Source organism: Agelaius phoeniceus, chromosome 3 (assembly GCF_051311805.1).
Source record: "Agelaius phoeniceus isolate bAgePho1 chromosome 3, bAgePho1.hap1, whole genome shotgun sequence".
Lineage (NCBI taxonomy): Eukaryota > Metazoa > Chordata > Aves > Passeriformes > Icteridae > Agelaius > Agelaius phoeniceus.
This window is the reverse complement of record NC_135267.1, coordinates 10,771,762-10,790,103: the sequence shown is the minus strand read 5'-3', so window position 1 is coordinate 10,790,103 and position 18,342 is coordinate 10,771,762. Positions and strand designations below refer to the sequence as shown.

Genomic DNA, 18,342 nt, shown 5'->3' with positions numbered 1-18,342 from the left:
CTGCACCTCGAAGAAAGGGGGAAAAAAAAACCCCAAACCTTAGGAAGAATCTCCACTTTTTCATGGACAAAGTTTGCGCCCCCCTCCTCCTCTCCTCCTCCTCCTCGTCCCTCCCTCCCTTCCCCACCCCCCGGCAGAAGGAGCTCTTGATACGCCGCTAAACTAACGAAAGGAGGTAACTCTTGCTGCGCCCCTTGTCTCAGGGCACTGGATATCCTGTTTATGCTGCTGCTGTGTATATGTTTATGTGCAGGAGCCCATCCCCCCTCTCCTCCACACCCCCACGCAGAGGAATATTTCCAGGCAAGGAGCCTTTCCAGCGCTCACGTTAAACACGATGATTTATAAACAACTCGCAGAAGAAAGCTGTTTCTTGTTAGTAGTAATAAATTCCCCGGTCCGCCCTATTGTGTTATTTCGATGAAGATAGTGGGAGCCTGCGACGCGCACCTATCCCCGTGAGCAGTTTATTTTCGAGACAAAGCTATGGCTTTCAGCTCAAAAACGGGCAGCGAACTCTTTTCGCGTCGGCCAGCCCGGCGCTGCTCATTCCTAAGAAATCCGAATCCAGTTCCAGGGTCTCCTTCCTTCCTGTCCGGGCCGCAACTTCTTTTCTTTTCCCTATCCCCCTCTTTTTTCCCTATTTGTTTTCTCCTTTTCCCACCACCCTCTCATGCCCATCTTCCGCATCCATGCAGAGTCGCCAGCGCCGCTGAGGCGGTCCCGCAGGCACCCCGTCCCCACGGCACGGGATGAGAGGAACGAAACCACCTCCGCAGCGCCGAGGTGCGAAGCCCCGACATCCCCTGAGGAGCGGTGCGCCCCGGCGACCACCGGGTGCCGGGAGCGGCTCAGGGCCGGCGGACAGGCAGGGGGCCGCCCGCTCCCCGCCCCCGGGGGCGCGGCGCTCCCGGGCCGCTCCGGCGGGGCCGGCTGCGAGGCGGCGCTGAGAAAGTTGGGGGCGGTCAGGCGAGCACCCCTCGGCCCGCAGCGCCCACTCCGGGGCGCAGAGACGCGCGTCGAGGCGCGAGCAACAGGAGCCGGCGGGCGCCCGGGCAGCGGCAGCATCCTCCCGCCGGCCGTGCGGTGCGGGCCGGGCCGGGCCGGGCCGGGGCGGGGCGGGGCCGGCGGCGGCGCGCCCCTGCCCTCCGCTGCGCTCCCCCCGCCCCGCGGCCGCCGCTCCCCCGCGCCCCGTTCCCCCTCGGAGTTGGGTCGGAGCGGGGGCGGGCCGGGGGCGGGGCCGGGGCGGGGCGCGGCCGGCGGGGCGCGCCAATGGCGGGCGGCGGCGGCGGCGGTCGCCGGGAGCGGCGGTGTCCGTCAGGGCGCGGGGAGCCAATGGCGTGCGGCGGCGGGGCGGGGCGGCCGCGCGTGCCTTCGCAGTGGGCCCCGCCGCGCGGGCCGGGGGGGCGCGGGCGCCGCGCGGCGCCCGAGGCGAAAAAGTAGCTGTCAAATGCGCGGCGCCTTTAACCGGCGCGATCAGTGCGGCTCGGCGAGTCATGGCGACCGCAGCCTCCAACCACTACAGCCTGCTCGCCTCCGGCTCCCCCATGGTGCACGCCGAGCCGCCCGGCGGCATGCAGCCCGGCGGCGGCTACCGCGACGCCGGCGCCCTGGTGCAGGCGGACTACGCGCTGCAGAGCAACGGGCACCCGCTGAGCCACGCTCACCAGTGGATCGCGGCGCTGTCCCACGGCGGCCCCGGCGGTGGCGGCGGCGGCGGCGGCGGCGGGGGCGGCGGCGGCGGCGGCGGCGGCGAGGCGCCCTGGTCGGCGGGCGCGCTGGGCCAGCCCGACATCAAGCCGGCGGTGGTGCAGGCGGGCGGGCGCGGCGACGAGCTGCCGCCGCCGCCGCAGCACCCGCCGCCGGGGCGGGCGCCGCACCTGGTGCACCACGGCGGCGGCGGCGGAGGGCACCACGCGGCGGCGGCGGCGGCGGCGGCGGCAGCGGCGTGGCGGGCGGGCGGCGCGGCGCACCTGCCGCCCGGCATGGCCGCGGCCAACGGCGCGCAGGCGGGGCTGCTCTACTCGCAGCCGCCCGGCTTCACCGTCAACGGGATGCTGGGCGCCGGGCAGCCGGGGCTGCACCACCACGGCCTGCGCGACGCCCACGAAGAGCCGCCGCCGGGACCGCCGCACCACGGCCCCGAGCACCCGCCGCCGCCCCACGGCCCCCACCCCGGGGCGGCCGGGCCGGCACCGTCCGCCGCCGCCGCCGCGCCCCCCGGGCCGCCGCCGCACCACGACCCACACTCCGACGAGGACACGCCGACCTCGGACGACCTGGAGCAGTTCGCCAAGCAGTTCAAGCAGCGGCGCATCAAACTGGGATTTACCCAAGCGGACGTGGGGCTGGCGCTGGGCACCCTCTACGGCAACGTCTTCTCGCAGACCACCATCTGCCGCTTCGAGGCCCTGCAGCTCAGCTTCAAGAACATGTGCAAGCTGAAGCCTTTGTTGAACAAGTGGTTGGAGGAGGCGGACTCCTCCTCGGGCAGCCCCACCAGCATAGACAAGATCGCGGCGCAGGGCCGCAAGCGGAAAAAGCGCACCTCCATCGAGGTGAGCGTCAAGGGCGCGCTGGAGAGCCACTTCCTCAAGTGCCCCAAGCCCTCCGCCCAGGAGATCACCTCGCTCGCGGACAGCCTACAGCTGGAGAAGGAGGTGGTGAGAGTGTGGTTTTGTAACAGGAGACAGAAAGAGAAGCGCATGACTCCCCCGGGAGGGACGCTGCCGGGCGCCGAGGACGTGTACGGGGCCAGCAGGGACACGCCGCCGCACCACGGGGTGCAGACCCCCGTGCAGTGAACTCGCGGCGGGGGCGCCCGGCCCCTCCTCCTCCTCCTCCTCTCCTCCTCCTCCTCCTCTCCTTCCCCCAACTTTTGATTGTCCTTTTTTTTTCTTTTTTTTCTTTTTTTTTTTTTAATTTTATTTTCTCCTATCTTTAAAAAAAAGACAAAAAATCAAAAAAAGAAACAAACGCGAAAAAAAAGAGAAAAGAAAACAAAAAGCGAGCGAGCGAGAGGGCGAGCGCGAATCACAGCGGACAGACAGATAGACAGACAAAGCACCTGCACCACACCGTCCCTTAGACTGTAGGAGGTGTGATGCTGTATTTTGACCTTTCCAGGCGAGTGCCCGTGCACGGGAGTGGAGTGGGTACCGCGCACCGGCAGGCAGGCAGGCACCGGCAGGGCAGCGGCGGGCACCGGCAGGGCAGCGGCGGGCACCGGCAGGGCAGGCGCAGGGCGAAGCGGTTCGCACAAAACTCCCTCACTCGCTGGCCAAAACCGACGGCGCTGCCCTGCCGGGGAGGGGGCGGAGGAGAAAGGGGGGCACGGCCACCTCGGGTCCCCTCCGCAGCCCCCTCCCGCCACACAAAGGCAGATCGCATTGTGGAATGTCGCTCGGTGTTGGCACATGCTGCTGTGTTTATTTTCTGTGGATCCCCTGTATGAATATATGTAAAAAAAAAAAAAAAGAAAAAAAAAGGAAGAGAACTGAAAAGCTATCCCTTTTGATGTAGACAGTATTTAACCGTACCAATTTGCACTGCAAGAAAATCGAAGTTTACATAAACAAAATGTTTATTTTTTCTTTTTTCCCCCTTCCTTTCCGACCTTAATTTTGCAAATGACTTGCATTTTCCACAGTGAGCGTTAGTCAACCAGTGACCAGTCTACAATATGTTACTGTGTTTTAGCCTTTGCTTTATGTGTATATGTGAACTTTTGTTATAAACAAGTATTCTTAAATACGTGTAACGCTTATTTTCTCCTTTTACCATAGCAAAAAGAATTAGTATATGTGTGTGTATGTATACATGTGCACGCGTGCATAGGCATACATATATGCACATATAGATAATCTCTCTATATACACATATATATGCACCTCCAGCTTCCATTCTCCAGAGATGTGACTCTCGTAATTGTTTAATACATGCCTTCAATGGCAGGAGTCGAGTTTGGAGAAGGGAGAATAATGCAAATCAACAAAGTAAACTTCATTTTCAGGCAGTGTGTCCGGGGGTCGAGGCGCAACCAAAGGGGGAGGAAAAAAATATGTGCAACCCTTCCAGACCGTGTCAGTGCGGGCAAGCAAGGCCTGGTGTGGGGAAGGCGGAGAGGGAACAACATGTTTCCAGAGTTTTCTCGGAGAAAGTGGCATTTCCTTGAGGGGGAAAGGGAATTATTTAGCTCCCCCACCACCGCCCCCTCAGCGCCCTTTCCTTCCCCTCCTCCCCCCCGCGGCTCCCCTGCGTGCCTTTGGCAGCCCCGGTCTCGCCTCCCGGGCCGATATCAGCCTCTAAACTTTCTTTTATTGAGCAGTTTTATGTCAAGGCAGAGCCAGGGAGAGCCCGAGGAGCTGCTGGGCCCTGAGCTGAGGTGGGGGTCGGGTGCTTACACCTGCCTGTAAACACACGCTGCCCCCTCCTCTCCACAGAGACTGTGTGCATTTCTTTTTCGCTTTACTTTCCGTATTTATTTTCTTTTCTATTTGTATCCAGCCCCTCTCCCTTCCCATCCTCCCCTTGTCCTTTGGTCAGATTGTGGTATAATTTATTGAAGGAAAGGACCAGTTTTAACTTGGGCAGCCTTGTGTCTTTCACTGGGGAATGAAATGAAGTGGGAAAAAATGCCATTTTTCAATCCGTGTTTCTCACCCCCCCCTCCCTTCGCTAATAGTTTTAAAGTGCATTTCGTGACATTATCTTGATGAGAAATGGTTAACTTTCCAAAATAAAAAAAGAGAAAAACCCACGGGGACAAAAAGGAAAAAAAATGGAAAAAAAAAAGGAAAACAAAAAGCTCTGAAGGGAAGCAGAGGAGCGGGACCTCGGAGCAGCGCATGTATGTGCGTGTGTCTGCGTGCGTGTTTGTGTACTTATGCACACACACAGCTATGCATATACATTAGAGGGACTTTATGATAGTTATAAATTCATAAAGGGATCATTTAGTCAGCACAAACGGGTGCTATAGAGACAAAGCATTTTTATAATCTAAAAGTTTACTTAGTTGAGTGTTGGACAATTATGGAGAAAAAACAGTGAAGCATTCTCTCGCAGAACTCTCCTATAAATATTGCATTCAGTAGCTAAGGCTTTAGAATATGTTTCTCATTGTCTTTTAAAATGCCTGTGACACTGGGTTTTCTTTCCTTCTTTCTTTCTCCCTTTCTTGCTTGCTTTCTTTCTTCTTGGTAAGACAGATGATCATTTCTAAGAGGCACATGCATTAGCCTTTTTCCTGGTTTTCCAACAATTGTTAAAAAGATACGGGCACCAAGCTTTTCTCTTTCTTTTTTTTTTTTTTGTTTGGTTTTTTATTTTTTGTTTGTTTGTTTATGTGTTGAGCTGCTTGTTATTTAAAGTGTTGAGGACTAGCGCCTAGTGAAGTGAATCAGATCAGGGCAGATCCAGTGGTAAAGGGAGGAAATGAACTTTCAGACACTTATTAAAATGTGCGTAAGGTCAGACAACGGAGTTGAGAGGATGTTTGAGAAAGCCTCAAACTCCAAATAGGTTTACTAAAAAAAAAGCTACCAAGCAAACCTTACCACTATGTATATATGTTTAATATTTGTCCTTTGAAATGCAGAAATAGTTTCAATGTTTTCTTTGTCTATTTTTCTTTTTTTTTTTTTAATGCTACCCAGGGAAATATTTTCATATCATTTTTAAGTGGCCTGCCTCAATGTATATTTATTTCTTTTAAAGCAAACAGGTTCTGGAAACTGTTTTTCTGTAGCTTTAAATGAGTAGGTGAACAAAATCTATATGGGATGTAATTTTTTTTTGTTCAGTCTCTTTAAAAATACTTTGTTTTGGTACATTTGGATGTGCTTGTGGGGAAAAATAAAAACGCAGAGATCCTTATATATTTATGTTAAAGTAATATTTTATTATCTACATAAAACAGAAATGCACAATACCTTCATAGTTTCTTCTAATTATTGAAATATCGTTATTTTATTTTTAAAGATAGCACAGATTTGCATAGTTCTTAAGATCTGGAGGGAGAAGACCCCAGTACTTATACTGAGCTGAGTTCTGTGTAAAAGCACCGCCGTTCCTTTCTATTTCATGGAATTTTTGGAATAAATTTGATGCCTATACCGAGAGGTTCCATGCTTATAACTTTGAGGGTCTTGAAGGAGAGCCTCGGGAGCTGTGTTCATTGTGTCTCTCCGCAGATGAACCACAGCCGTGTGTGTTTTGGAGCATTGATTTCTGTGCGGGTAGGGCTGTCCTGCCTTTGATGCTGGTGGGGAGATCTCAAGTTTTTTGCATGCTCTGGCGGAAGGCAGGGGGGAGAAGAGGTTCGACTCTTCTCGGTCCCTTTTTATAATTTAACATCTGACTCCTTAAAAAAAAAAAAAAGAGAGAGAGAGAGAAAGAAAAAAAGCAAAACAAAAAGGCGGGGCTTAATGATGTGAGTACCGTTTGAAGGAGGAAGGAAGAGCGCGGCTGCCCAGCGGGGCTGCGCACCCTCGGGCCGGGCCGGGCCCGCGGCGATGGCCCCGGTGTCGCGTTCGGTGTCGGCGGCTCCGTGCGGTGACGGGCGGGTCGGTTTTCCCGGGGGGTCCCGGCTGGGGACCCGCGCGGCTGGCGCGCTGACAAGCGACATCCGAGTGCGCGGTGTTCCCACGCGGGCGGCGTGTTCAGGCCCTTCTGGGCTGGCTCGGGTTCCTAAGTGCGATATCCTGCCCCGCTCCCCCCCTCCCCTCCTTCGCGATAGTTTCTAGGCTTATTAGATTTAATCATCTTTTCTAACTTCTAGTCAATATTACACTCATGCCGAACAGATTCAGCTAAATGATCTTATCAATAGTTTCGAAGAGAAGTGACAGAAAGAAGAAGTGTTTTGTGACCGCAGACGTGCTGACGGGTAAAATGTTGAAGCTGGGTATGGATTTAAAAGTCCTTGGTCAATAGCCCGCGGAACGGGCTGCGGAAAGCGAGCAGCCTCTGCCCTCTGCAGGACACTCGGGTGGGCACCCGGGGAATATTTCGCCTTTGACGGCAGGGCCCCGCTCTCGGGGAGCGCTCCCGTCTCGGGTGGGCAGGAGGTGGCCTGCACGGACGGTGCCGGTCCCGGCGGGGCAGGCCGGAGCCGCGGGCATGGCCGGCTCCGCCGGTGGCGCGGCCGCTGCTCGGGGCAGGCCCGGCCGAGGCCCCGGGGCCGCTCCTCCGGGGCTCTTTGCCCGGAGACAGGCTGACCTTACGGGAGCGACTTCGCTCGTGCTTCCGGACTGGTTGTGGGGAGGCCGGCTGGTTCGGGGGTCATCCTTTTTCTCGCTTTCGATCTCTCTTTTAAGAGAAAGGAGAGGGGGAATGGAGCAGCCATAGGGTGCTCCTTCTTCAGATGGATGTCAGGGTGTGCGGTGGCTCCTCGGGCTCCCTCGCTCTCATTTCCAGGCAGGGACACTCTGTTGTAGGTCAGATGTCAACAACAAAAGCCCTGTTTCCTCGGTTCGCTCTCTCTCTGGGGGAGGCCGAAACTGGGAGGCGAGAGGAGAGTGTATACCTTCAAGTCTGTCAGTCCTGATTGTCATCCCCGGTGTCCCCAGCCCCGCAGGGGCCAGAGGCAGCAGTCGGTGCTGCCCAGCCCGGGGAGCTCCCGCCGCCGCCCAGCTGCGCCGCCTTTCTTGAGAGAGGGCAGTGGGGGGCCGGGGTTTGGAAAGAGAGAAGCGGAGGAAGGCGAAATCATCCTACAAATTCCCCCGGCTGCGGGGCAGGCCGGGAGGGTGTCCGGCCAGGCGTCGCTCTGGGGCTGGGCAGCCTGTGAGAGCCCCGCTGGGGGCAGAGGCCGCGCTGTCTCTCCGTCGGGCTTTGTTGGCGGCAGTTCGGGGCTCCCCCGTGTCCCTTCTCCAGGGCCCCGTCTCCCGAGCGCGCCTCGGGCCGTGGCCGGGCCGCGGGGGCAGCGGGGCGGGACGGTCCCGGCTGCCTGCGCCCTCCCGGCCTCTGCCCGCGGCCTCGGACCCGGCCCCGGCCTGGGGCTGCTCCCGCCCTCCGCTGATCCGATGGGGGAAAACCCTATAAACCCTGTTCCCAGGCTGCCTACCCCTGCCTGCCGGGTGCCCCGGGCCTCGGCGTTGTCCCAGGCCGCGTTGTTGGAGGTTTGGTGGCTCTTTGTTGCTGCGCCGTCGGTGAGCGGGACAGAGAGGTGACCCGGCCGGGGAAGGCTGGCGATGGCCTCCGGTGGGCGATGAGGCCCGGGGGAGAGCGATCACCGGCGGGCGGGAGAGCTGGGCTTAGTCCGGCCGTAGATACAGCATTGGGGAGGGCGGTGGGCATGGGGGGACCCCCAGGCCGAGCCTGAGCGGCGCCTTGCAGAGCAGGGAGTGGGGGCTGAGGAAAGAAGGAAACTGCCCGCGGCTTTTTGGCGGTGGACGGGGCAGTGACGGCCTTCTGCTGCGTCCAGAGCGGAGCCTGGGCGCTGGGCTCTGTCTTGGGAATCGTGGCTCTCCCGCCTCTCCTGCTCCTGCGGACGGGTGTCTGTTTATTGCGCGTTTCGGAAGGGACGCGACCTGGGCTGCCTCTCTGGCTTTAAATCTCGATGTGGAAAATATAAAAATCCAAATTTTCAGAGTTGCAGACGCTAAGTTGCTCTGTGCTCGGAGCATGACCGGGTTGCCGTCGGGGATGTAGGAGGGTGTTCCGCAGAAGCGAGTTTGCCTCTGGCTCGGACGGGCGGTGCTGGGGGAACGGGCACTTCTCCGGGGAAAATTAGTTAGAGCAAAGCCAAAGCGTGCTTTAGCAGAAAAGCAAAGACTTGTCTCCAGACCCGACTTCTCATCAAACTATAGACCAAACAAGTGGGCTCTCCGGCAGGCGAGTCCCAGCTGCAGTGCGTGGATTCTCACGCCGCAGTCGGCCTCGGCCCGTGGCCTGGTCCCAGCTCTGGGTCTCTTCCTTCGAAGCGTTTATCTCTCCCTACAAACTCCCTATGAATACCTCCGAAACTCGGCCAAGTGCCCCGAGTATGCCGGGATTTCACGCAGGGCCCTCGGGGCCGGGAAGGCCGCCCGTGCCGGCGCGGAGCCCCTTCCTTCCCCCGCAACCCCGGCCCGGAGCCAGCGCCGCCAGACCCGAGCACCCCCGCGGGACGCAGGCGTCGGACCCTGCCCGGCCGTCGGCGGGCAAAGAGAGAGAGGGATGGGGCAAGGACAGCGGCAGCAGAGCGGCCGAGGCTGTGCCCCGTTGCCGGGAGGAGCGGCGGGCCGGCGGCTCGGGCGGCTGGGGAGGGGGCGCCGGGACCCCTTCGCCCCAGGGAGGCCGCGGTTCTGGCCCGTGTCCGCCCGGCCCCGTCCGTGCCCCTGCCGGCCCGGAGCAGGAGCTCTGCCTCCCTGGGCCAGCGGGGATGCGGGGCCGGGGCCGCCCGGGGAGCCCCATCGCTGCTCCGGCAGGGCCGGGGCCGTGCGGGCCGTCCCAGCGCCGGGTCCGGCTCCCGCCCGGCTGCAGCTCGCCCGGCCGGCTCGCAAGGTCCCGCCCGGCCGGGCTGGGCTGAACCGCGCCGCGTGTCCCCGGGCCTGTCCGCACAGATATCGTTTTTAAGGATTAAAAAGAGAGCAGGCCGGTAGGAAGTTGGCGGCCGGTGTTTCTCCCCCTCCTCCTCGCACGGCGGTAAATCCTGGCAGGCAGAGGCAGCCTTGTAAAAGTGATGACGAGACCGCTCTCCCCCTCCTCTTCCCCGTCCCGTCTCCTCCCGTCCCGGGAGTTGTGAGAGGCGCTCGTCTAAAAGTTAGGACTTGTTTTTAGCCAGCCTGACTCATTCATTAATTCTCCTTCCCTCCTTGATTCATTCATGTCTACAGTCATTCATTGCCAAGTCCATGGAGGCATCAGCTCCTTGGTCAGTAGGGGAGACGTACAAACAAGGATGGTGCTATTTATTTCCCTCTGCCTGTGGATTTCTAAGACGTTCAAGCAGGCACAATCATTAAACTAATTTGTATTTGATTGTTTGGGCGGACGGGGGTGAATTTTATTGCACTAAGCATTCAAGCACGCACGCATCGCTGATTACCAGTATACATTAAATAAAGTTGTTTGTACACATTGTCTTACCACATATAGGCAGTCTTATTATTCTAATTACTCTAATTAGTGCATTGAAATGTTTTCTACTTGATTTGAGGAGACAGTGATTAGTTCTATTACTTCTTTTAACTCTTATTTCATGGAAAACTGTTGATGCATATTCCAATTACCTTGTTTTTCTCTTTAATATAGCGTGGGCCAAAATTATTATGAAATTATATTGTTAGCGGGTAGAAACATCCATCTATTTTCCCTTTCTAAAAGAACTTCAATTTTTTTGTATCCACCACCAAGAGACAGAACACCCCCAAAGCGTTCACAAGTAATTACCTCTAGCCAAAGCAGCAAGTTTCTTCTTTATGATTTCTTCTGCGAGTGCTTTAGTACTTTGTGGCTGTAGCATTAACCTTTATATTTTTTTTCCTAAAAAGAAAAAAATAAGAGTCTGACATATACTTCAAGCAAAGCTATTTCATAAGTTTTAAATTAAGGTTACTATTAATTGATAGGATCAGTTCATCAAACATGTTACTTCGATAGGGAATTGTAATTAAAACCTTAATCCCGTTTGAGACTTAGTTTTATCTTGAACACTTTCTTGAGGGATTTTTCCCCCCTTTTCCTTGGCGGTTGCCTCTTGAAGCACGGTGGGGGTGCAGAGTGGAACCCAGACCCCACCAGGGCAGGGAGGTTATTTCGTTATCGAAATACCATCTTCACTATTGAACCAATTGAGGTTTTGTGTCGAGTTTTGGGATGTGTGTGTGTTGGCCTTTTGTGTTGATGTGGCGGCCACTTAAACCCAGACGGTGACAAAGCGGGCGGCGGGGATGGAATCTCGCCTCCCTTTCACGTTACAGACAGGGAGACTGGCTATTTCTCGGTCATAAAAATACTGCCTTTTTTGTTAGCTTTTCCCCCCTCCTCTTCAGGTTAGTTTGTTAAATAAATACGAAGGGATGGGGGAAAAATAAAGAAGGGGTGGGGGAAGGAAAAAAAGGAAGAAACGCAAACCATCCCTTAAATTCTTGGAAGTCCAGGTCTGGAGGGAAATCTATGGAGTTACATAGGTAAATATTGGGCCTAGGCTGCTTATACTTTTAATATTTAAACTGGGATTATAGGGGATCTAAAGACGCCTTCCTAACCTTTGCCAATTGCCTGCGCGAGGAGAAATCCCGCAAGATGCACAAAGGGGCGAGACGGCTTCCCACCGCCTCTGGTAAACGACTGCGCCGCTGGTGTGGCTGGGGACCGACTTTCCCCCAGGGTCGGGGCTGACGGGGCACAGGCAGCGCTGGGGTTTGGAGGATGTTTGAAGCCGGGGTCCCGTTCCTGCTTCCCATGGGGCATCATCTCGCCCCGCTCCATGGGCCGGGCTCAGCGCCGGCAGCGCTCCGGTCCGGGGGAAGGCGCCACGGGCCGGGGCCGGGACTGGGGCCGGGATTGGGGCTGGGAACGGGGCCGGGATTGGGACCGGGATTGGGGCCGGGAGCGGGGCCGGGAGCGGGGCCAGGAGCGGGATTGGGGCCGCGCGTGGAGCGCGGGCGCCCCCCAGCGGCCGCCGCCGCCGCCGCGGGGGCTCCCCCGGGAAGGGCCGGGGCGCATCCCGCATCCCCCATCCCGCATCCCGCATCCCCCATCCCGCATCCCCCATCCCGCATCCCCCATCCCGCATCCCCCATCCCGCATCCCGCATCCCGCATCCCGCATCCCCCATCCCGCATCCCCCATCCCGCATCCTGCATCCCGCATCCCGCATCCCCCATCCCGCATCCCCCATCCCGCAACCCCCATCCCGCATCCCGCATCCCCCATCCCGCATCCTGCATCCCGCATCCCGCATCCCGCATCCCCCATCCCGCATCCCCCATCCCCCATCCCGCATCCCGCATCCCCCATCCCGCATCCCGCATCCCCCATCCCGCATCCCCCATCCCCCATCCCGCATCCCGCATCCCCCATCCCGCATCCCCCATCCCGCATCCCCCATCCCGCATCCTGCATCCCGCATCCCGCATCCCCCATCCCGCATCCCCCATCCCCCATCCCTCACCCCGCATCCCCCATCCCCCATCCCTCACCCCGCATCCCGCATTCCCCATCCCGCATCCCCCTTCCCGCATCCCCCTCCTCGCTCCCAGGGCCCGTGCTCTCCCTGAGCGCAGGGACGGTGGGGCCGGCCTCAGGGACACCGGTCGGAGAGGTCGCTGGAGCCCCTTGTGCCTCTGGGAGGGGGATGACAAACTCGTGAGTACGCTTGCTGTCTTTCCTTCCTTTCAAAAAAAAATTTTTGGTGGTTTGGTTTTGGTTGTTTGGGTTTTGTTTGTTTTTTTATTTGTTTTTATGTTTTGGGGCTCTTTCGTGTGTTGTTTTTTGTTGTTGTTTTTAAAATATACACACAGAAACATCTAAATCCCATGTTAAAAGTGTTGCTGGTCCTGTGGTCTGGATGGGACTTTAGAAAAACCCAGCAAAAACCACCACCCAGGAAATCCATGGTTTATTTGCAAGCCCCCGAAAACTGGAGAGATGCCATTTGCCACCCCTCCTCCTCCTGCTGGGGAGATGTGCAGAAAAATAGAGAAGGTGCAGTCCCTCAGACTGGCAATCCCTATTCCAGCTCAGGCATGCTGGATAACAGGACCAAGCTCTGTCATTTCCCCGTGGCACAGGAGCAGACCCATGCCTGGTCCCGTGGAGGGGGACACCCGTGGGGCCCGGCTGCTCTGACCACGCTGTGTGAGCGCGGTGTCGCTCCTGCTGCTGCTGCCCTCAGGCTCGCAGGAGGGTGCAACCCCAGTGCCAGGCATCCCACAGCCTCCAGGAGCTGTTCCCTGCCCTGCACATCCAGGCATCCCACAGGAGCTGTTCCCTGCCCTGCACATCCAGGCATCCCACAGGAGCTGTTCCCTGTCCCGCACATCCAGGCATCCCACAGGAGCTGTTCCCTGTCCTGCACATCCAGGCATCCCACAGGAGCTGTTCCCTGTCCTGCACATCCAGGCATCCCACAGAAGCTGTTCCCTGTCCCGCACATTCAGGCATTCCACAGGAGCTGTTCCCTGTCCCGCACATCCCTGGCAAGCGAGGGCACAGCTGGGGCAGCAGGACTGGGACGGGTCCCAGGGCCCTGAGCACACTCTGCCAGTGCCTTCCCTTCTTCTGGGAAGGCAGGGGGCTCAAACCCCACCATCTCACCAAATGGCTTCTGTTCTTGCAAACCACCCCACATGCCAGACCAGTGTCATCAAATGCCTCCAAAAAAACCACAAAAACCCCAAAACTCTCTTCCATTGGATGAACCCCTGAGGAACTGAGATCTGGGGACAGCCCTGGTCTCCTGCAGGGCCTTTCTCATGCTGGCTGGGTGCTCTCTTTTTTACGAGAGCCTCCCCAGGCCATCTGAGATCTGCCAGGAGCTGGGCTCTGGATTGGCCCACACCCCTGCCCGGCAGCACGGGCTGGTACGACCACACAGGTTTACATCTTGTGTTTATTTCAGTGCTGCTGGTTTGTAACTACCACTTGCCATGCTGTGTATGTAGGTGCTGAAAATGTTAAAATATTGTGAATATCAAGAACCCAAGACGTTCAGACATTCTGCTGCAGCAGACTTCATTGCACTGAAAACTGATAAGTGACATATCACGATCTCAGAGTCTCTTGTTAACTCAACAAGCAAATTGAGCTGAAACAAAACAAAACAAAACACCCAAGACAGATTAAGTTTTAGAAAGAAACAAGCATTCTGCACAGAGCTAATCACACTACAGGCAGCCAATACTGTAGCACTGAGCAGACATAGGAGAAAATAACCTGTTTTCCAGCTGAACATCAATGCTGGACTTGTTCAGATAACAGAAAGGAGATGCTGTGGGTACAGCAGGAATTGGAAAGGTAAGCTGTGGCTACATCTTCAACTACAGACCAAGTTTGTGTCTGTCCTACCTGTGGAGATAGCTCTGTTCACAGTAGGCAAAAAGCCATAAGGTCCAGCCTCCAAAAGGAACAGCTGCTTTTGTCCCAGGGACTCTTCCTAAACCAGCTGATAAGTAAGGATTGATTTATTTGCTCATAGGTCTGAGGAGCTGGAGAACATGGGCCTTTTGCATACTAATTTTGCAGACATGCTCAGTATATATATCATATCCCAAACCAGCAGTTTTAAATTTTGGGTGGAATCAAGGCCTTTAGCTTAAAGCAGTCTCTCATTTAATCATGCATATCTGCCTCTTTGGATTGGGCAAGAGAGAGGACAGACAACCCAGGCTGCCCACATGCCTTGTGTAGCCAGCCAAGAGAGGTGAGTGTTTCAGAGGACCTGCAGAGAGGCTCTCAGTCCATTTGGCTTTGGTCCTGCCTCCCCTCCAGCTGACCATTCAGAAATACAGGCCCAGCCACAGCAGGGGCCAGGCCACTTGAGGTTTTATATCCACAGATTCAATTTCACTCCCCTTCACTTCCCACAGGCTCTGCCCACAAGGCTGAAATCAATCTCCCTCTCCCCTGCCTGGCCCAGCACTGTGACTCTTGCCCTCCTGCCTCTACATCTCCAGTGAAAGGGCAGAAGGGGGCTCACCCCAAGAACACAGACATAACCCAGAAGCTAAGCCTCAGCTGCACCTTCAGTTAATTCCCCTTGGCCTGAATCCAAGGCTTCCCACATTCCAGCACTGCTCTACTGCCAGACTGGGACCTAGCTCTCACCAGAGGAAACAAGGCTAGCTGCTAGTCCCAAACACACAGCCTACATGGCCACAGGCAGGGGAAACCCCATCATTTACATGTGCTGAATGATTTCTAGTTAAGGTAAGATTCAGCAGCAAGCAGAGAGTCTGGGGTAAGGACACGCTGTGGAGTTTGCAGGAGACCTCAGAGGCAGTGGCTGCAGCAGCTGTGAGTGCTGTAAAACACAAATAACAGCCTCATTGAAATGTTACAATTCCAACCTGTTACCCGAAACAGAAGAGCATCCCAAGGGAATATGGACCATTTTCTCATATCTGTTTTGAGACAAGATACAGCATTGCTATTTCTCGGCCAGAGGGAACAGCCTCTGCCTTCCCTGGATAGATCCTGCTGTTGTGTGTGAACAGAGCCACAACAGATATGAATCATTCAGCAGCGGACAGAAAGATGCAAAAAGCTGGAATTCCCTCACTCTTCCAAATTTAAGCTCATTATTTTAGGAGACTTCTGGGGAAAAGTGTTTTTTGTAAGGGGACAGTGCTGTTCTGAGGAAAAAAGATATGCTAGGGAGCAAGGCAGTACATGAACTTCTTTGCAAAGAGACAGGAGACTGTATTGTTCACTTAGTCTCCTACAATATTTAAGGGAACTGAAAGATGTAAAAACTGCCTAAGGACTGTATATTTAGGAAAAGGCAAAAAGAGGGGTTGTAACCCCACCACCTCACAAAGGACTCTTTCCTATCAGGGCACAGACAGAACTGAATCATTAGCTGGACATCCTGAATCCGTGCCTCCTTTACAAAGATCTGCCACTTTGAGCAGAGGAGACACAGATGTGAAAGCCTCTGCACATTTTGGAGAGAAGCAGAACACCCATCGATCAATACTTTAACTTGAAAGCTGCCATAATTCTCTGAAAATACTGAATTATTTAAAAGTATAGATATATAAAAAAAAAAAAAAACAGAGCAGCATTGTAGATCTCTCAGTTTGATCAGTGCCCACAATAATTTGATCTTAAAAATTCTTTCTCTTAGCCAATTCAAAGATAGTGTTTTACTCTTGCATTACCTTTTTCTCCATGAGTGTCATTAGTAACAGACACAGTAAATACTACCTGGTGACACACAAATGGAAAATGAATCAGAACTGTTTTAAAACTCCTCCCCAGGTCCAGCAGCAGCCACAGCACGGATAAAAACAGTCCAGGGTGCCTGAAGGCTATGTCCCACCATTTTTCTTCCCTTCCACAATCATTTTAAAAAGAGAAGCATCTTATCCTCAGTACTAGGTAGGGGTTCTAGAAAAGATATCTGCTGGGGGAATGAAAGTTCCCCATACTTGATACAAGGCACTGTATCAAGTCTAACAATGAATGTTATGGGGGGAAAAAAATAGATATATGTTGAAAATAGCATGTCATCACCTTCAATGAACCCTCCCTGTGACAGATAATTTTGCAGACAAACCCTTTGCAATTACTAAGCAGAAGCAATGGCAAAAACACAATGAAGGTTTCTCTGAACAGAGATACCACACAGTAAGTTCTCTGAAGTTTATCCCAAACACAGTAATTTTCTAGATTCTTCTATGATAGGCCTTCTGTGCTGCAGTAATGTTAACATTTATTATTAGACACAGGTACTAGAAAAGATAACCTAAGTAGATTGCCAGTCACATCTTTCACATTCAGTGTAGTTTTTAAATACAGACAATTTAATGCTTATTATAAATATTTTTTAAAATATTTTGCCTGTGGTGCACTTTGAGCCCTGAGCTTGTAGCCAGTTAACAAGGCTAAATCTAAGGATGATTCATCCTTTTCACAAAGAAATTATGGAGACTGCATCACTGGCCTCCAGCTGCATTTAGAGACATACTGGCCTGAAGTTTGAACTGAAATTGTTTGTGCATTTGCATCCAGAGAGGTGGACATGACCTTGCTACAAAAATGCTGCTGCATTTATTTTACCTTCTGAAGATACTTGTCAGCTCAAAACTGCCTGGTGACAGCATCAGGGCATTTTTATTTCTAGCTCTAAAAAACTGTGAGGCAAAGCATTATGTTAAAATCTGTTTGTGATAATAAATGCCTACATTGTATATAATAACATTTGATTTTACCAGTGAATAAACAATTGCGGCATGCATGGTATCAGATCTGCAGTGTTCTGTTTAAATTTCAGTCAAGATTGCCAATTGCATTGCAAAGTAACAGACATAAGTTTGCATTTTTAATGTTTTCACAGAACACTAAACTTTCCTCCCTCTGTCTAGACATAAAGCAGGTAAAAGTGTGTGTGTGGAGAACCCATCACTCCTTAAGCTGCCCAAGTAATAATGCACATCTGCCAAACAATAATGTAAAGAAGTGTATTACAGGCTCTCAGGCATTAAAGTCTGCAAATCCTGACATATTTTGAAATCTGGCTTTATCTGTGTAGGTTTTCAAACTGTTTCCACTACCAGAAGTGCCCCATAGAGGAAAGATGGACTCCTGACACATTTCAGATATTTGTGTGAATTTTCAATACTGTGAAACAGGTACAATGAGAAACAGGGCCACCAGAAACAATGCCTGAAACTGTACTTTAGCAGGCATCAAAAGCTTTATTTTGTCCAAATGCACAGAAGCCAGGTCCAGTCTTGTTCATACACTTCTGGATAACTGTAAGCACCAGCAGCTCTAAGTTGATGCTAGAAGACAGTTTTAGCACATTTGAAATTACACTGGCCTGAGGCAAAGCTGTGATACAAAAGCAGAACCCTTCAGGAGGTGCTGGAGATTAAAAGTCTTATTACGAGTTTCTTTAGAGATGTTAGAAAACTCAAAGCTCTGTATCTGGTTAAGTTAATTGCCTTGAACAATTAGCACTATCAGGAGAACCTAACACTCAAAAAATTTGTCTAGAAGAAAATGGGCACTGATTAAATCAACATCAACTTTGGAACCTATAAAACCACTTTAGATAACTCATCAAAAGGAGGACAAACTCCTAGCAAAGCAGTTGCTCATTTTCAATTCAACATTTGGGTTGATCTTGACAAGTAGAGTCCAGCTGATCACCTGCCCCCTTCTGGTGCCCATATTCAAAGCTGCCTTAAGGCAGAGACCTTAACATTTTTGCTAAATTCAGAATTTACTTAAGCTCCACATTTAAAAGCAACTGTACCAGAGCGAACATAATTAAAGGGATTAAGAAATACCTTATGGTAACATAATTTGCACTAGACTAGGAAATTATTCTTGAAAGAAAGTCAACAATTATATTTTTCTTGGAGGTCTCTCTTGGTACATTGTAATCTCCATATTCTGCTTTATATCCCATCTGTCTACATACATCTGTTGTCTCTTGCTCTGTACCACAAACTGTTTCAGGCACTGAAGCATCTATTTTGTGTAATACACCTAGTTCCACGTGCTTTCATAGGACTAGGAGCTAACCATTAAACAATAATACACTTTTCTAATAATATTTTTTTTAAAAAGCTAGGTTACAAATTAATATCCAAAAAACAACCTGTTTCAAAATGAACAGTGATAAAAATATAACCAAACTGTTCCTTGGAATGCATCATATTGTGTTGTATTTTATTGGTTTTT

At 53.3% G+C, this 18,342-nt stretch overlaps 1 protein-coding gene across 1 annotated transcript; it reads left to right on the top strand.

The window, feature by feature from the left end:
• Positions 1-1,280: 1,280 nt before the first annotated feature.
• Positions 1,281-6,116, top strand: POU3F2 (POU class 3 homeobox 2). The gene has a single exon (XM_077174725.1). The coding sequence runs from the start codon at positions 1,497-1,499 to the stop codon at positions 2,802-2,804; it is 1,308 nt and encodes a 435-aa protein (XP_077030840.1). The 5' UTR covers positions 1,281-1,496; the 3' UTR covers positions 2,805-6,116.
• Positions 6,117-18,342: the final 12,226 nt, after the last annotated feature.